The sequence below is a fragment of the Episyrphus balteatus genome, chromosome 1 (genome assembly GCF_945859705.1).
Source record: "Episyrphus balteatus chromosome 1, idEpiBalt1.1, whole genome shotgun sequence".
Lineage (NCBI taxonomy): Eukaryota > Metazoa > Arthropoda > Insecta > Diptera > Syrphidae > Episyrphus > Episyrphus balteatus.
Genome location: NC_079134.1, coordinates 149,612,673 through 149,631,318, shown reverse-complemented (window position 1 = coordinate 149,631,318; position 18,646 = coordinate 149,612,673). Strand labels below are relative to the sequence as shown.

General features: G+C 29.2%; 1 protein-coding gene across 5 annotated transcripts in view; it reads right to left on the bottom strand.

Annotated features, from left to right (window-relative positions):
* The window catches only part of LOC129906529 (guanine nucleotide exchange factor DBS), a 208,407-nt gene extending 193,218 nt beyond the window's left edge, over positions 1-15,189 (bottom strand). For all 5 annotated transcript variants that reach the window (XR_008770822.1, XR_008770823.1, XM_055982312.1 and 2 more), the window contains exon 1: positions 14,880-15,189. Coding sequence is in view for 3 of the 5 variants with exons in the window: in XM_055982312.1 (XP_055838287.1) it covers positions 14,880-15,078 (199 nt within the window). In the remaining 2 variants the exon portion in view is untranslated. The remainder of the gene's footprint in view (positions 1-14,879) is intronic.
* Between the last annotated feature and the right edge of the window lie 3,457 nt (positions 15,190-18,646).

Sequence of the window (18,646 nt, the reverse complement as noted above, 5' to 3'; positions counted from 1 at the left end):
ATTCCGGGATACCCTGTGTAGCAAATACCATAGATAAACTACGTCTCGTCTTCTTCAGTCCATATATCAAATGGTAGAAAATTTAAAAAAAAACCTTTGTTAGCAATAAGAATAAAAGTGGATCTTAAAATACGTTAATTTTTTGTTTTATTTAAATTTTGAGCCTAAATTTTATTAATTGGAAATATTTACTCTTAATTAAAATGTACACAAATTTAAATCCATATTTACACAATTGCACAGATATGTACAATTTTTATATGGTTAAATCAGTTGCAATTACCTATATTAAATTTAAAATTGTTTCATTTACAACAAAGAGTCTTTGGATTAAACTCTCCAAGGTTAATTCCATAAAAAAAAATAAACAATTTTAAGATATAAAAAGAGTGAATTTTTTAGAAACAATTATCAGTTTAAATTAGCATTCCGATTAATTTGTATATTTTACTGAAAGTCAAATTATAAAATGCGGTATTTTCTAATCTCTTCTGTTATTGTTGTTGTTCTTGCATTTTATCAAGTAAATGCAGCACCAATTGATATAACTGCTTATTTAAAAACAATTTTAAATGATAAATTAAAATTGCTGGATGAATTCGACTCTGCAGATGCCAAGTTTGTCGTTAATTCTTGCGGTGTTTTTACTATAATTGAATCTAGAGATAATAATTAAGATGTACATGGTCAGAATTAAGGAGAGCCTGTCTTTTGCTTAAGATAAATATGTATTATAATTATAGTTATATGTTTTGTTTTGCAATTTTATAATAAAAATTAATAAAATTTAAAGTTATTTAAATATTGGTTAAATAAATGTCATTAAATTCTATTAACCCGTTCGGAACCAGCGTTACTCTTATGTAACATTTTTTTTTAAATTCGTAAAAAATATTAAATTAAATAGTTTTTTAGGTTTCCATGGCTTAATTGAAAGATAATAATGCTTAGTTACTGGATTATTACAAAAAGTTAGTCAAATATCATACCTTTAATTTTTTTTATAGAAAGAGGGACTGAAATTCACATTTTTTTTCTTGCAAAAAAATTTTTTTTATATAGGTATTATTATTTATTTTATTATAAAGACTTTTTTTATTAAATTATAATGAATCAGATTTAAAATCGAAATATTCACTTCATAAATATAAAATATTCAATATTTATTTATTTCAATCAAAAAAACTTTGTCTGTCTAAAATTCCCACAAAAGGGAACAATAAATTGTTGTTGCTTGAATATTTGTATGATTTTAAGAGGGTTGATGATTTTTGATCCCAAATTAAGACAAATCAAAAGTTGAGATCTGAACAAGAAAAAAACTGAATAAATGGTGACACATCAAGAGCTTCATACAAGTTCACATTAATTGAGAAAATAGTCAATTTCACCTTTTTTCATTAACCCTGAATACTCAAAAAAAAAAAAAAAAACTTTAAATCACAGCGACAACAACGAACCAAAACAATATTTTCTTCTTGGACATCTTCTTTCTTTTAGTCTGTCTTCGACAGGAAGCTAATCATAAACTCTTAACAATGCTCAAATTCATAAAATCTATATTCTACTGCATAGATTTAATGGCGGGTTTTGAGCGTGGTTACTGAATCAAGAAATTTCGTAACGAAAAAACCCAGCACCACCCACTCGGGTGGTTCGACTGTACTAAGCTTATAGGATCGAGACGAAGGAGAATAAAACACCTGTGGGGGATCGTTTTCCTATAACAACATCAGGCACCAGTGAGGGAAGTACAGTAATATCGGTTAATTTTGACATGGTTGTCTTTAAAAAATTGTAACTTTTTTTGTAGGTGTCGTACAAAAATAAGGTTGAGGCATATTTTTAAGGGTGAAATGATAAGCTTTCCAATTATATAAAATTTATTATGAGCTGTCAAACAAAAAAATGGACCAAATCGATATGGAAGAAAAAAAGTATGTTTTCTTTATTTTTTTTCGATGAAAATTGATTTCATTAAAAAAATGTCAGCTTTTTTTCTAGACGTCGTACAAACATGATTGAGGTGAATATTGAAAGTCAAAATAATAAGCTTTAAGATGATATAAAACTTATTATAGGTTGTCATGTAAAAATATTGACAACATGATGGGTAAAGAAAAAAGGTAAGCCACTTTTTTTGTATATGAATTGTAACTTGAATTAATCTCAAAGAAAAAACTTGTATTATCATCAAAGAAAAAAAAAACTGTAATTTTCATAAATAACTTCAGTTTCATAGCATAAACTTTAGTTTAGTTTTAAATTTTTGTGAAATTTATTTTGTTAAACATATATAAATTCCATCCCCGCTGCGAACTTTGCTCTACCCCATACATTTTTATTATGATAGCCTTTTGGCATAAGCACAACGAGTAATAACCCTTTGTATCCTTTTTGTGACTATAAAAAGAAAAACAGAGCATTCATAAATCTCCTGTGGGACCTAAATATATGCACATAAACTTCCAGGATTTCTTTTAAGCATATTGTGTGCAATAGTTTTATTTGCATTTCTTCGCAAGTCTCTTTTTTGCAATAACCCACATTTTGCGCAATCAGTTAATAGTTTTTTTTTTTCCCTGAACATTTCTTTGTTCTTCATTTCTGTATATATAAAATAAACTCGCATCCCAGCGACGACGATTATATTTCCCATTTATATTTCTCAACCCTGTTTTCCATGTTCTCAATTACGTCTAAAGAACTCAACTCCAGACAGAGACGTCCGTCGGTCGTCGTCGTCGTCCCCTTTTTCTTCTTCTTACTTTACTTTACCGACTGAAGCAATAAAACTGTCGTCGCATTTGGGTTTCCTAGTTTTTCCCTGACTATTTCTCTTGGAAAACATACTTCTATCTATCTTAACTGGTAGCATATATGGTAGTTCTGGTTCCCTGCTGCCAATTGATGAATACCACTGCATTTGTGCTGTTCCAAGCTTTTTTTTTTTTGTATTATCATTATGGAAAATGTATGCTTCCATTTGGAGTTCGTGATCTGATTCAGTTTCTTTTTAGAAATATTATGGGTCATTCCAGTTTTAGTTCGTTCAAAGTGTTGTAACATCAACAAAACGCAGAATCAGAAAAATATGTATGGATAATATTCATTTCAAAGATATATTTTTGTTATTTACCAAAGAAACCGGTTTATGGTAAAAGGATAGCGACCAACATTGAATAAAATGTCCTTTTTTTCCTGACCAAGTTTTTTTTTTGTTGTTTTATCTTATTCATCTAAAATGAGGTTTTTTTACTTATGCTCATTTATCCGATATAAATAGCCTGCGGATTGACAATTTTGTCTCTTTAGTTTGACATGATTTTCTCGTATCCTTTACATCAAAAGAAAATCGACGACGACGAATGGACTGAATGATGACCTATTTTTATATTTGAGGTATTCAAAACTTTTAAGGGTCTTGTTTTGGATTCTTAAAAAACAAAAAAAAAAAAAAAGAACCTAAAACTTTTGTGACTGAGGAGGTTTTTCTTCAAAAACATTTCCAAGATAAAGATCCATCTTTGTCATTAACATTAACTTGAAAATTATCCAAAAGTTGAAGTTTTCGCAGCAAAAACAAATTTTGACCAATACCCGAATTTCGAAATTTGTAACAAGCTTTTAAAGTCTGTAAAAATGTATTTAATTATGTAATTAACATTTTAACTTCGTCAATATGAAAGTTATGAAGTTGGATAATTATAAGTCCAGGCATTAAAAAAAATAAAAATAACATTTAATAAAAGGTTGTTTTCTCATTTAAATGTTTCGGTTAGAAAAGTATCTATTTTATTTATTTCATTTAGTTTCAGGCCTCTTAAGACATGGGAAGAGGGCGCTCATCAGCTTTGAAGTATCAGATTTTGTAGCAATTATTATCTGATGATATCGTAATTGCACTTGTTATGGAGTTGAAATTCGGCTTAAAAATGATAAATAGCTTACCTAATTAACCGTCATTCCGGGAACGCTTGGTTTGGGGTATATTTAGATTACAATTTTGCTGGTGATATTATGATCAAATATTGAGACCACTACAATATAGGTAATCCCAAAAACATTTCGTTTTATTTTGCGATATAAAAAATAAAAATCAATCATGGTAAAAACGTCGTTTCCGGGAACGCTTTTAGAAACTGAAAAAATAATGTAGTTTTACACAAATAATTCTGTTTTGAATCACAATCCTATCCAATTATGGCTGTAAAAAAAAAATCATGAGTGCAATTCACACGTGGTAGGAGTGAAACCTTAAAAAATCATTTTTCTTGCAAAAAAAAAAAAAAAAATAGAAAAAATCTACCTATTTTTATTTTATCACCTTCAAATCCATGTTTTTTATATGACAACCTATATAAATTTTATATCATCTGAAAGCTTATTGTCTAAGCTCAAAATATATATATCGATAAGGTCTATGAGACATCTAAAAAAAGAGCTAGAATTTTTTGAACTCGACCAATTTCCATAAAAAAAGCGAAAAAACACGTATTTTTGTCTTCTCACGCTATTAAATGCATTTATTCCCTAACAACCTACACCATCTGAAAGTTTATTGGCTTACCTCAAAATATATATATCGATCAAGTCTATGAGACATCTACAAAAAGAGCTAGAATTTTTTTAACTGAAATTTCATCAAAAAAAGCAAAAAAAACATTTATTTTTATGTTCTCATGCTATTAATTCAATTTTTTTGTTTGACAACCTATAAAAAATTTTATACCATGTGAAAGCTTATTGTTTCACTTTGTATAATGATACATAAATCTTATTTTAAAGATGTCTACAAGAGAAGTTAGAATTTTTTAAAGTCAACCATGTCGAATTTCCAGACTGAGATTACGGTACTTCCTACACTGGTAGCTGGTCATCGCCAACAGATCTCCACAGGTGTTTTGAGGTATGTTTCAATTTTTTCAATTTAAGATTGTGTAACTTGAAGAGCACATACCGTTATGTGTGATATATCAAATAAAATTTTATGTTATCAATATCAGCATGCGTATTAAAGTTAAATCAAATTTGTATGTGCACTAGATCAAAAGATATAACGTGTGTTGGAAAAGAACATCTTTTTACCGTTATCTCCGAATTTTGAATATGAAATTAATTGAAATTTTGTACAATTATAATTTAATTTTAATTACCTATCTAGATGAAATTTTCATTCATCTATCTATTAAAACAAAAAAGTTATAACAAGTTGAAGTCGTTTCACGTTTTCGTTTCATCTTGTTTCAAATCACTACGATACTAAAGAAGTTTTCACTTCAAAAAAGCTTTTGTTTGTAGAAATTGGTCTATGATCAAAGAAATAAGGTTATATTTTATTTATTTAAGACTTACTATCTTAATATATAACAATGTATCATTCATATTGATACTATTTCAAGACCCCTACAGTCTTTTTGACAAGATCACTAGCATTTTGCGGAACGTTTTTCTAGTATATCTACTATTTTTGGGGTTTTGCGGTAGATTCAAAAATGCACATTTCTGTGGTCTGCCCATTTATGATCTGAAGATTCTATCTATAGCAAACATTTGAGCATGAAATTAATGAATTTTATTGAAATCTTTTGATTATGTGTCGATTGATATTTCCTTTTTAATAGTATACCAAATATCTAACGGTTTTCAATTTTTTTGTGCTCTTCAAAAAATTCGGTCACGTCATTCAAACACTGTCAAAACTTAAAAAAAAACTGTTTTTTTGGAAACGAGTTTTAAATTTAGTATCGATCTGTTTTTCTATGTATCAATTTTATAAGTTAAGAAATTACTTTTTGTAGGATTAAAGATTACTTTATTTCAATAACTTCAAGATTAATAACTCAAAACTCGTGATTTTTGAGTTATGACAGTATTCAACTTATTCTACACACTTTTTTTCAATACTTTGTACAGTATGCTTTCCTAAAACAGTAATAAAAATATGTTTTTCTTTAATTTCTTGTTTCATTAGGCATTAGAGCTGGTGTTCTTCAAGGCTTAAATGTTGGAACATTATTTTACAGCAGTGGCGTTCTGAATTCTGACCAGTTGAATGCAATTTTCGTTAATAACTTTCTAAATATTCAATTAAAACTTCTTCAAAATTAGCAAAAAAATGTTAAAAGAATTTTCAAGACTACCAAAAACAATATTTTCAAAATTTCCAATTTTCAAAACTGAGTATCAGTTCAAAAACGAAGTTTTGATACAAAATCTGTAGGTATGTTTGAAAATGTAATTTTGAAATAAAGCTTGAAACATACAGGAGCAAGGTCAAACTATTTTGAGATTAATTTAAAAGGTGAAGGGTTCTTTTGAAATGTTAGAACAGTGTTTGAGAATAACTCTTTTTTTTTTTTTTTTGCAAATTTTCGACAGAATTTTAGAATTTCATTTTTAACCAAGTTAAAAGTATTTGTGTCTCACAGTATATCCGAGTTTGACTTACTAGTTTAAAAAATGTTATTAAAAAAAATAGGTAACATGATGTAATCAATTCTAAAAAGCAAAAACATGCGACCAAGTTGTACGTACAAATCATTATCTTCAAAGGTAAATTTTATTTTTAGAACTTAAAAAAAAAAAGTTTTAAAAACATTTCTATACGTACTAGGTATAAGTTTTTGTAAGGTTTTGGCAACAAAAAATATATCTCACGACAAAACGTTTAAAGTTTCATATTTGATGGGAAGTGAGTGACAAAGTCGGCAATTTCATTTCAAAGCGGTTTCGAATTACATTTTGTGGTTAACAAAAACCAGACCACATTTTGTATCTTATTTAATAGCACGTTCCTTGAATGAATTGAATAATATACCGAACAGAAGGAATTTCACACTTTCAACAACTATTTTATGTTTTTTCCAGAAATCAAAAATGCGCATGGAAAGAAAAAGTCGAAATTTCTTTTTTTTTTAAGAAATTCTAAATATATCTCAATTTTTTTTTGTTAGTTTTCAACACGAGAAGCGCGTGCAGTTAAACATTAAAATTTTATTTCTTTAACTGAAATGAAAAAAAGAAAAACAATAATAATTTATATAAAAGTTAATTGATTGAATTCAACAGTTTTATTGATGTTAAGTTATTGGGTGATTGATGGAATGATTATACACATTTTTTTTCTGTGTTTTCATGAATCGTGTGGGGGCTTAAGTTTTAAAATATTGAGAAGTTACTTGAAGAAGATTGGTGTTTTAAATTAGATAATGGGATGACTTTGTTAAAAGACCATTTTTTTTTTCCAGAATGTACAATAAAAAGGGGATAAATTTAACGAGTTTTTAAATACATATCTCCCTAAAATTCTGTGGTATTTTAATAGAGTTAAAAATAGAGACAAGTTTCAGACTGAAATTTTTGAAAGGAATACCCTTAGGAATCTAGATTAAGAAAGAAAAAAAAATTCTCTTCACAAATGCACGTCAAACGGCTTATGGGGTTATTTCAGCCCATAAAACCGATTCCGACAATTTTTCAAAATATGCATTTTCAGACCCTCATAAAATAAATAAAATTTTCCATAAAATTTAAATTAAGGGTGTCCCAAAAAATTGTTGAGATCTTTGATTTTAAGACGGACCATAATTCTTATTTGAAAAGAATAACTGTCTAAGTCTTGATTGTAAGACTGCGGGGAAATCGACAAAGTTATGAATACCAGAGTTATGCGCGTGAAAGTAACGAAAAACCGAAGTTATGAAAAAAATGTGCCAACAAGCTAAAGCGTTTAGATTGGGTCAAGACAAGAAAAAAAATTGTATAAGACGGGTTGGCCAATTCCCCCCCCCCCATCGTTTAGCGGGTGGTCCAATAATTAAAAAAATTGACTTAATTCGGAAAACGTATTTATAAAAATCAACAGTTATACCAACAATATCGTGCTGTACTTTTTACCAAAGCCAAAAAATATATCTTTTATTATGTTTTTAAATAAAGTTGTTTATTGAACTAGTTTTTGAAAAATTAATTTGCAAAATCAAAATTTTGAAAAAAAAGTTAAAAAATGTCAATCTAATTTTTTTTAATTTCACTGGTCGGCAAAAAACAAAAAAAAAAAAATCTTGAGCAAGGTAAGGTAAGGTGATTTTATTTAATTTGAGTGTGCTGAATTCAAAACTGTTTACAGATTTATTCCATCACGTCTAGTTTTTGAGCTATGATCATCATTATTTTCGCTATACACTCGCAAAAACTAATTTTAAATGAAATATGTTTTGACGTTTGATTTAAAATATATATATTTTTCCGTAATATTTTGCTTTTTTTATACAAATCAAGAGTCAAAAACTGTAATTTACTTCAAATCTGCTTCAAAAAACCATATGTTACCTTAACCACCAAGATTTTGATATATAACACACTTCTATATCAAATATCTTTTAGAAAATAATAATAAAAAAAAATTAACACATTAAAAAGGATAAAATTTGGCTTTTGGAGATTGCATAAGTAGTTTTGCAGAGAAAAATTTAACAGTCATTAAATTCAACGCCAAATGTACCAAAAAACGTGTTTTTGACCTGTTAATAATCAAATATTTGGAAAACTTGACGTGTCAGTGAAATTTTGACTTCGGATTCGGAATCAAACACGCAAAAATCCTTTAGAAAAGTATGTTTTGGTTCAAGCTCTTTCTTCGTTGCCGACCAATGTTTTATGTAATTAAGTACAAATTTAGTTTCAATTCAATTGTCTTGTTTGTTTTTATATAAAATCTGACAACTGGATCCAAAAATTTCTTGTTGTTTTCAATAAATTTAAAATAAAACCATAATATTTTTTTTTGGCTTTGCAAAAAAGTCCAGCACGTAGGTAATTGTTGGTGTAACCGTTTTTGGCACATTTTTCCTGAATAATCCCGTATATCATTCCTCTTACAACCCAAAAACCTGGTTTCATACATAGCTCTGGTTTTTATAACATCGATTTTTCATAACTTCAGTTTTTCATAACTTTAACGCGCATAACTCTGTCGCGAATAACTCTGGTATTCATAACTCCGTTACTATTTCGAAACTAGACCTTACAATTCAATTTATTTTTGTCCTCAATTACTCTTTTTCTTTTTAAGAAGACTATTCTTACTTTTCTCTACGACCTACATATATAAATTTTTTGAACTTTAATAAAAAGCGTGTTTTTATGAGAGGATTTACTGAACAAAATCCGTTGTGACAGCTTAAAAGAATTTGAATAATCTATACAAACAAATTTTTGATTCAAAGGTTGAATGAATTCGAATTTTATGATAAGATTAATAAATGGCAAAGTTTTTTGGCATTATTTTAAATTAAGAATATTTGCACAATTATTAAAATTTGGAAAAAGGAATAAAGCAATTTATTTTGCAGCTTCTTGATTTAAGAAAAGCAAATATTTTTTGGCATTTTATCCAGTAGACACAAATATTGTTTATTGTTTAAGGTAAATTGCAGGTTGCAATAAATATTGTTTTATATTTGACGATGTTATGATTGCTAGATTTATCTCTGTAAAGATAAACATAGAAAAAAAAATAAACAATTTTCAGATATAAAAGGAATGAAATTTGTTGGAAACATCATCAGTTCAATTTTGTATTTCTTAAAATTTGTATCATTTTATTTCAAATCAAAATATATCAGGATGCGTTTTATTGTAATTTTTGTTGTGCTCGTTTCAATAATTACATTATATCAAGTAAATGGTAGTGCAGTAGCATGCAACCCTTTAACCTATTCATGGAGTTACCAAGGCAGCCAGCTATGTATACAATTAGCCGGAAATTTTCAATCTAGTTTATGTAGTGATTGTGGAGCAAGTGGCACGAACGGTCCTTGTCCAATATGGTGCCCAATTGGTGGAAAATAAATATTGTTTTTCTTGTTTTTTTTTTTTTTTGTATTTTATATAAAAGAAAATTAAATTACATTTAAACTTACATATAACAAAATGTTAAATTAAAAAGTTAATATAACTTCATAATCCTATTAATTATATTATTGTAAAACAATTTTATTGCATGGTAATGGATCAGATTTTGATATCTTAAGTTAAAAATATATCTTTATTTATTTCAAATATTTCTTGAGTGTTTTTTTCAACTTATTGGATTCATTATTCAACAGTGGTAAAAATGATATACCCCAATGAAAATTTTTAAAAATATTTGATATCCAGTACTGGCCAAAACAAGAATATAAGGAGTGAAAGTGTGTCTTTTTGGGAAATGAGGAAAATTCGCGATAACCCATAAAATAAATGGTGTTAATGCAACTCTTACAATTTTTTTTTTTTAAATGCTGTATTTGTTATTAGAATTACGAATAAAATATGTTTTTACATTTTTTTTTCTTTTTAAAGGGTGTATGGGTTTATTGCATAAAATGTAATAACAATTGGAACCCTGTTGTATAATGAAATTTAAAATTTACGTACAATTGGCTTAAAAGTGTAGTCCAGTGTCCATTGCTCGTTGTATGTAATATAATATTTTTTTAGGGAGTCCTGAATCATAAGTTGGACACAAAAATCTCTCACAGTCATCATAATCAACCGGAAAGTCAGAAAAAGAGGAAAAAATAAATGATTTTTTTTTAGAAAAATATTGTAAAATTAAAGAAGAGAAAAGTATGCCTTACCTAATAATTTTGTATACGACTTAATGCTTTCACCGAAAAGGCTCCGTGAAGCCAAAACTGTGACCTCAAAATTTTTGAACCAAATTTTGTCTAATTCGTTTGTTCACCATTTGTCCATGTTTGTCCACCTAAAATTTTCGTTTGTCCACCCTTCAAAAAAATCTTAGATCAAATTTTTTTTTTTTTATAGGAAGTCTGAAAAATGAAAAATTGTCTAAAACACTCAAATTTAGAGATAGAAGAATAAAACTTCAATCGTTTGTCCATCTCAAGTTCTATATACATACCGAATATTATCGTTTTTCCACCACCCGTTTAGGAGCAATTCCATAAACAAATTTTGCACTGAAAAATTGAAATTCCCCTCAATTTTTTATCAAAAATTCAAACTGCTTTCGTTTGTCCACCTCGAGTTCTTTACGTATACCAAAAATCATCGTTTGTCCACCCTCTGTTTAGGAGATATTGCAAAAAGAATTTTTTTTATAGCAACTCTCAAAAAAGTACGCATACACCACAGTGTACCTCTACTGAAAATTAAAAAGTCCTCGAAAATTATTATTTTTCAAAAATTCAAACGGCAAGGGTGGACAAACAACAGAAATTTGAAATTTTGAAAAAAGGCAATTTTTGGAGATTTTATGGGACTATGAAATTTTCAGAACAAATTTTGTTTTTTGAATATCTCCTAAACGTAGGGTGGACAAACGATGATTTTTTGTTTGTATCCATTTCTCGAGGTGGACAAAGGATTGCCGTTTGAATTTTTGATATAATATAATAATTTTTGAGGACTTTTTAATTTTCAGTAGAGGTACACTGTGGTGTATGCGTACTTTTTTTTAGAGTTGCTATAAAAAAATTCTTTTTGGAATATCTCCTAAACAGAGGGTGGACAAACGATGATTTTTGGTATACGTAAAGAACTCGAGGTGGACAAACGACAGCAGTTTGAATTTTTGATAAAAATTGATTTAAGGGGAATTTCAATTTTTCAATGCAAAATTTGTTTTTGGAATTGCTCCTAAACGGGTTGTGGAAAAACGATAATATTTGGTATGTATATAGAACTCGACATGGACAAACGATTACAGTTGGTTTTATTCTTCTATCTCTAAATTTGAGCGTTTTACAATTTTTAATTTTTCAGACTTCCTATATAAAAAAAAAAGAATAAATTTGCTCTAAAATTTTTTTGAAGGGTGGACAAACGAAAATTTTGGGTGGACAAACATGGACAAACGGTGGACAAACGAATTAGACAAATTTGGTTCAAAAATTTTGAAAAGACTGTTTAAAAATGCACTCTTTGTTTCTAAAGAAATGCTCATCAACAGTCTTCAACGGAAGACAAAGAAAAATTTACCTAATAAAGCTACATTTATGCATTTTACTGAATTTTCTGACCCCCTTTCTCCATCATCGTAATGTCATGTCTAATTTGTATTTCGAGTAAGATTTTTTTTTCTAAAAAATCGGAATTCGACATTTTTATAAAGATCGGCTTGAATTTGGAGAAAATTTTCTATGTAACCTAAAATTAAGCGCGAACTCTGACAAAAAAAATTTCTACCAAAATTCCCAAAAAATCCTACCAAATTATACAAAAAACCTACCTACCAAATCTCGAATATTTGTTTTTAACTGATAAAATGATTCAAAATTCGATAACGGTAACTAAATTTTACATTACAACTTTAAAGGTCAGTTTTTTTGCTAGAATTCCAGAGAATAAAAATGAAGCAAAACGAAAAAAAAGGTTAATTTCTATTTTTTTTATAAAAAAAAAAACATTACGAAAATTTTCTGATGGTCTTCAGAAAATTTCGTTGCTTTTATCATTATTTCAAAACTAAAAATTGGTATTTCAAAGATCTGAAGTTTTGAAGTTTTTTTTTTTTTTTAAAGCGGAGTGATTGAATGAAATTAAAAGTTGTAGTGACCTCTCCTCCATAATGAGTCTTGGTACTATAAGGTTCATTAGTTAGATGCAAAATGTTGGTCAATTTCTGAAGTTATCTGAAGTTTTGAAGCTATGTGCCTATATTATTTTTTCTTACTAATGCATTGAAACTTTTAGAAACAGATTTAGTAATTTTTAGTAACACCGTGTAAAATTTTTGACACTATTGAGGTGAATACAAAATTTTCAGCTGTTAAAAATGTATTGGGCTCTGGGACCTGGTTAAATTTGAGTAACATTTTTTTTTGCAGATGGTTTTGTTTTGTTTTTTTTTTTTTTTATTAAAAAGGAGTTTCATGGCAGAAAAGAGGCAGAGAAAAATATTAAACAATAAGCCATACAGCTGAAATTTTTTGTTCACCTCAATAGTGTCAAAAATTTTTACCGGTGTTTACTATTTAACGCAATTCACACACGTCCTTAAGGTGACTTAAAAAAACCTACCAAATCGAGTTTAAACCTACCAACTTACCAAAGCCGAAAAAACCTACCAAAATGGCAACCGTTTTAGAGTCTGAAAGAGAAGTAAAAATAAATGCGATCATCTACAGTTCATGTGCATGCCACTTAAAACCATTTCGTTTGACGTTTTGGAAATTGGGTGCGTTCATCCGCTAGTAGTCAATTATTTATTTAGCCGTTTTCATGTTTATGCTAATTTTCTTAAATTTATAGAATTAAAATCCCCACTGAATTTTTGAAGAAAATTGTTTTATGTTTAAATGATATATTAAAATAATGGAACAATGATATCAAATCTGCCACATCTAATCCATTTATTGCTATTTATTATTTAATATTACAACAAAGTAATACATAAAATCTGGGAAAATTACTCTGGTCGAACACTTGTTTAATTGTAGAATGAGTCTGTTTGTTAATTTACTGTTTGGAGACTTTTTCATTTTTTTCTCTGTCGATATGTTTTCCTGTAACACCTAGCACTTTTTAATGGCATTTTATACTTAATCGTTTTCCCAGACATTTATATTTATTTTTAATCACCTACAATTCGTATAAACGTCACACTAATTAAATACTAACTCCTTGCTCTTGCTCAGTCCTTTAACTTTCCAAGAGCAGGCAAGCACAAGCAAGCAAGTTCCTCCACGTGCGACCATGTGCTTGTCATACTCCATCATCATTCCATTAGTAACTTAGTTCTGTTTATTTTGTTTTTCTACTCTCAGAAAACAATCTTAACATAACCTAGTTTCTAGTTCTAGTTAAGAGTTACAAGAGTAACCAAACAAGTATAAAAATCACGGCCACCATAAAAACATGTAGTCCGCTTCGCAACGGGGAAAGAAACATCATCATGGTAGGCAGTCAGCAATGTTTTTTTTTTAATTTTTTTTTCTCATTTACCACCTCTCGTAAAAGAAGAAACTCAAGGTCGCTTACGATTGGTTATATTCGAAAAGGAAATATAAAATACAACGTAGTTTTCCACTACGAACCAAGGGTAAATATTCTACGCCGCGTTCTAAATTCATTTTAATATTTTCCCGCGCATTTTTTTTTATATATTCATGACGACGTATATGCAATGACTGCTGGTTGGTGGCATTTAATAATTTATCCTTCGGAATCTGCATTTATAGCTTCCTTTTTTCACCACAAACAAGTTAATTGCGCTTTCAACAAGTTTCCTCTTTTTTTTCATATCCTCTCTCCTCGCTGATGAACAAGAATCTAGAGGCTCGACTTGGATATATAAAAAAAATTCAAACTAAACAAGATACCACAACCGACACATGAAGAGGGGATGAATTGGAATCATAGAGAACTCAGTAATTACCCTCACAAGTTTCATCCACCCCGGTGCGATACCAGCGCCAGGACAGTGTTGAATCGATTTTCTGCCATTTCCACCCTTTCGGTTACGGACAACAGCCACCAGAGGGGTGGCAGTGGCAGTGTATATAGCAACAAATACACACTTCACATTCATCCACACGAGAGCTCCTGCTGAAGAGGGATGATGCACAAGGATTCATATTTTTTTCTCTATGCGCTCGTGTCGTGGTGTTTTTTCTGTTTTACTCCAAAGGAAGACTTATCAAAGGACACTAACCCCTTGAGCAAAAAGGGTGGTATACCAGGAAGTGCAGGCATAAAGGAGCAGAGAGTAAGGAAGCAAAAAAAAAAAGATATCCTAGCGTCAATGTCATTCTCTAAGTGGGAAAAAAAACTAATCGATAGCTAGACCGCTAGGGGGCGGGGTGTGTTTGAAAGACTAAACGAACAGAACTAAAAAAAGTAATAAAGGAAATAGTCATCAAACAAACCTGACAATTCCGTTACATCTAAGCAACTTGAACGGCTTCTAGTTTTGGTCAAATTGCCAAAAGCAGACACTCCATTGCAACTGCTACTCATACTTCCGCCCACAACCCAGTCGGCGTCCATTGCTTTAGAGGCGCTACGCTTAAAATGCTCCAGGAAGTTATCTATCTGCATTTCAATGGAGTTTGGAGAGTTTTCCATTCTTATTTTGTTGTTATTGTAAAAGATTACTTGGTTGGAATTATTGTAATAGATACACTTTTATCCTTTTTTTGTTGTTGTTGCTTCTTGAATTTTCTTCAAGTGCACCGCCTAGTAGATAGTAGATACACACAACATTTAAACATTTTCATTGAAAGATATTTTTGTGTAGAAATTTCGTGTAGATTTTTTTTTTATCTACAATTTTAAATTTGACAAGTAATAGACTTGTTTTATTTTTTTTTTTAAATGAAATTGAACTTTCATTAAATGAACACAGCTTTTTTTATTCTCTTTTCACTCTATTACAACAACAATAAAAAAAAAAGTGAACACGCCGACGACGATACTTTTTTATTATGTTACCAACTTCAAGAATAGATAAACCGCAACTGTGGAAAACTGGTTTTGAAAAATCTCTTGGTAGCCCTTTATTTGCTCATAAAAACATAAAAAAGAAATGTGTTTTAAAGAGAAAGAAAAGTTGGGAAAATGCGGTAAGTTTATTTAAGAGAATAACATGCGGCGTAAACAGCTGTTTTATTTGTTTTTGTTTTGTTTCGTTTTTTTTTGTTTGGATGACATTTTGATCTGGTACAATTTTATGGAGTAGAAGAAGTAGAAGAAACAGAGATGGTATTGAGGAAATGGGAGTTTGGTTTGATGAAATTCATGTCGGTCGGTAGTTGTGGTTCGGAAAAATATATTATTTTTTAAACCTTGGCCTTGGGTTCCCCGCAGCACCACAGTCAAATTCTGACACGCAAGTACCCTAAATGTATTACCTTTCTAAATAATTGACTTTATACATACCTTGCCATATTATTAGGCCCAAGCTTATAAATAAATCTTTTTGGTTTATGTTGCTCAATTTTTAAAGTTCTTACCCAAGTACCTACCTAACCTTTTTTGGTCAGCAGCTAATTTTGGAATTGTTACAGCTTACAGGTTTTCTGCAATTTTTCTCTTGAGAAGCTTCAATTATATTTTTATTTTCTATTTAATTCATGCCTACAGAACTACCAGACCGGCTCAATAATTCAGTTTTTTCATTGAGTAATAACGTGACACTGTAAATTTATTATGACCAATGATCCATATAGATATTGATTACAAAAGAAACGATCTGGATCAAAATAGAAAAAGATTTCTATTTTCATCTCTGTTTCGCTAGAATTTATTTTTCTCCCTACCGATAAACAAAAGCATCAGTTGCAGAAGATGAACTAATTTTAATAAAAATGGTCCCGATAGAAAGCACGATTACTTGTTTTTGTTTTATTATTTTTTATTCTTACTGACTAAATATTCATTCATACAAATATATTTACATTAAAAAATTAGGTGACTTATATCCTAAAGTGGTTTGCACTAAGCCGTCATTTACAACAAAATACAAGTTAAATTTCTTAAAGTTGCCTTCAACTATACAAGTTTGGTAGTGCATTGCACTAACGAACGATGAATTTGTAAAGCAGATCCTATCTACGAACCACGGTCACCATTCAAACTATTCAACGCCACTTCTAGTTTCAGAATATTTAAAAATTCTGGAGTATTTTTTTCAATACTTTTTCGGTTACCTACATATGTATAGATCTGCACCAGAAACGTAATAAAATTTAATACATAACAATAAAAAATAAGTTTAATAATTTTTTTATTATTTTTGTTATTTTTTCTTCGTTATCATAACAATTATTAAATTTTTTTTATTTAATACAAAATGTATAAAAATTGTATATATTTGAAGAAAATTTTATAATACAATTGTATTACTTTTCAAAAAAAATTGGATTATAAAATAATACAGTTTATATTAGAATTTAATACCAAATGTATTAAATTTCAAGCATTGCGTATTAAAATTTAATATTTTTATATTGAAATTCGCATAGGTAGTATTAATATCTAATAAAAATTTTATTAAAAGATACCTAATACAAAAATATTTCAATTCAATTCCAAATGTATTGACAGTTAATAAAATGTATTCTTTTTCTCTATTTTATTTTTGTATGAAATTATGCCGTATATCCGATTAAATTCGTAATCTTGTTTCATATTTAAATGCACCAAAGTGATGCCCATAATTGCCTCATAAAATATAAATTTGCATCAGTTGACAAAAAATAATTGTCTTATATGAAATGTTGGTTTTTTGAAATGGACAAAAAAAAAAAAAGAATATGAGTTGACTATGAAATTGGCTTGAACGTAATGTACAAAAGTGTTTTTTTTTTTGAAAAAAATTTGTTTATTTCAGGTTTGAAAATCACTCTCAATAGAAAAAAAAAAGAAAAATTGTTCGACATGGTTCTATTGAAGTGTTAATATTCCGAGATCTTCGCGATGTACTTTTGAAATAAAGGTCTCTAAAGAATTGTGATAAAATTGCTAAACGAATATAAGTAAAAAATTACTAAAGTTTTTTCGAAAAATTAGAAAAAAATAAAAAAAAAATCCAGGTTTGATTAAAAAAAAAAAATGGAAAAAAATAACCCTTATACCAAACATACGAAAGTATCAAATACATGAAATATACGAAATTTAAGAAAAGTACGAAGCATGTGAAAGTAACGAAACATACGAAACATGCGAAACATACGAAAAATACGAAGCATACGAAAATAACGAGTAACGATATTATTGATGCGGGTACGAGTATCAAAAGTAACGTATACTGCGGGTACTCATTTTGTTATGACTTTTTTTTTTTGAGTTTTTTGAATTTTTCTCAAAACTGAAGTGTGTTCGGGCAAAACGGACGAATTCAGCGGGTCCAAAAACATATAGAAAGATAGGTCTGGTTCCTGGTACATGGAACTTTTTTTTTTGTGTGCCGGGGATGAAAGCGACATTTCGCGACAGTGCCAGCACACCAAAAAAAAAAAGTTGTATGTACCAGGAACAAGACCTATCTTTCTATATGTTTTTGGACCCTCTGAATCCGAATTTCAAGTTCGTTTTGCCCGGTCACCCTCCAGTTTTGAGAAAAATGTAAAAATGACCCCATAAAAGGCAAAAAACTTCCTTTTTTGAGTTTTTTTGCATTTTACTCAAAACTGGAGGGTGACAGGGCCAAACGGACTTGACTTTCGGATTCAGCGTGCCCAAAAACATATAGAAAGATAGGTCTGGTTCCTGGTACATGACACTTTTTTACTTTTGTGTGCCGGTGTAATTAAAGTTCTATAGAGCCAAGAAACATAGACACATGAGTTTATGGTAGCTCCAGAAATTTCATTTCATTATAAAATTTTAAAAAGCTATAACAATGTTCTAATATATTTTATCTATTATACAGGGTGTCCGGTAGAAAATGGATAAGCCTGAAATGGCTGATAGGTGAAAATTTTTAAACACCTGTGGTATAAAAAAAATCAATAGGAACGTAGGTGGCCAACTTTTTAAAAAATATGCGCGTCTAAAGGGGATTGCAGAATGGTAAAAGTTTTTATCAAATCTAGAGTTACTAGGAAGTTGTTGGTACCAAAGTGCAAAAAAAGCCTATTAATTTAATAAATTATTTTAACTGTAAAATCATAAGTTTTTCACATTGCTGCCC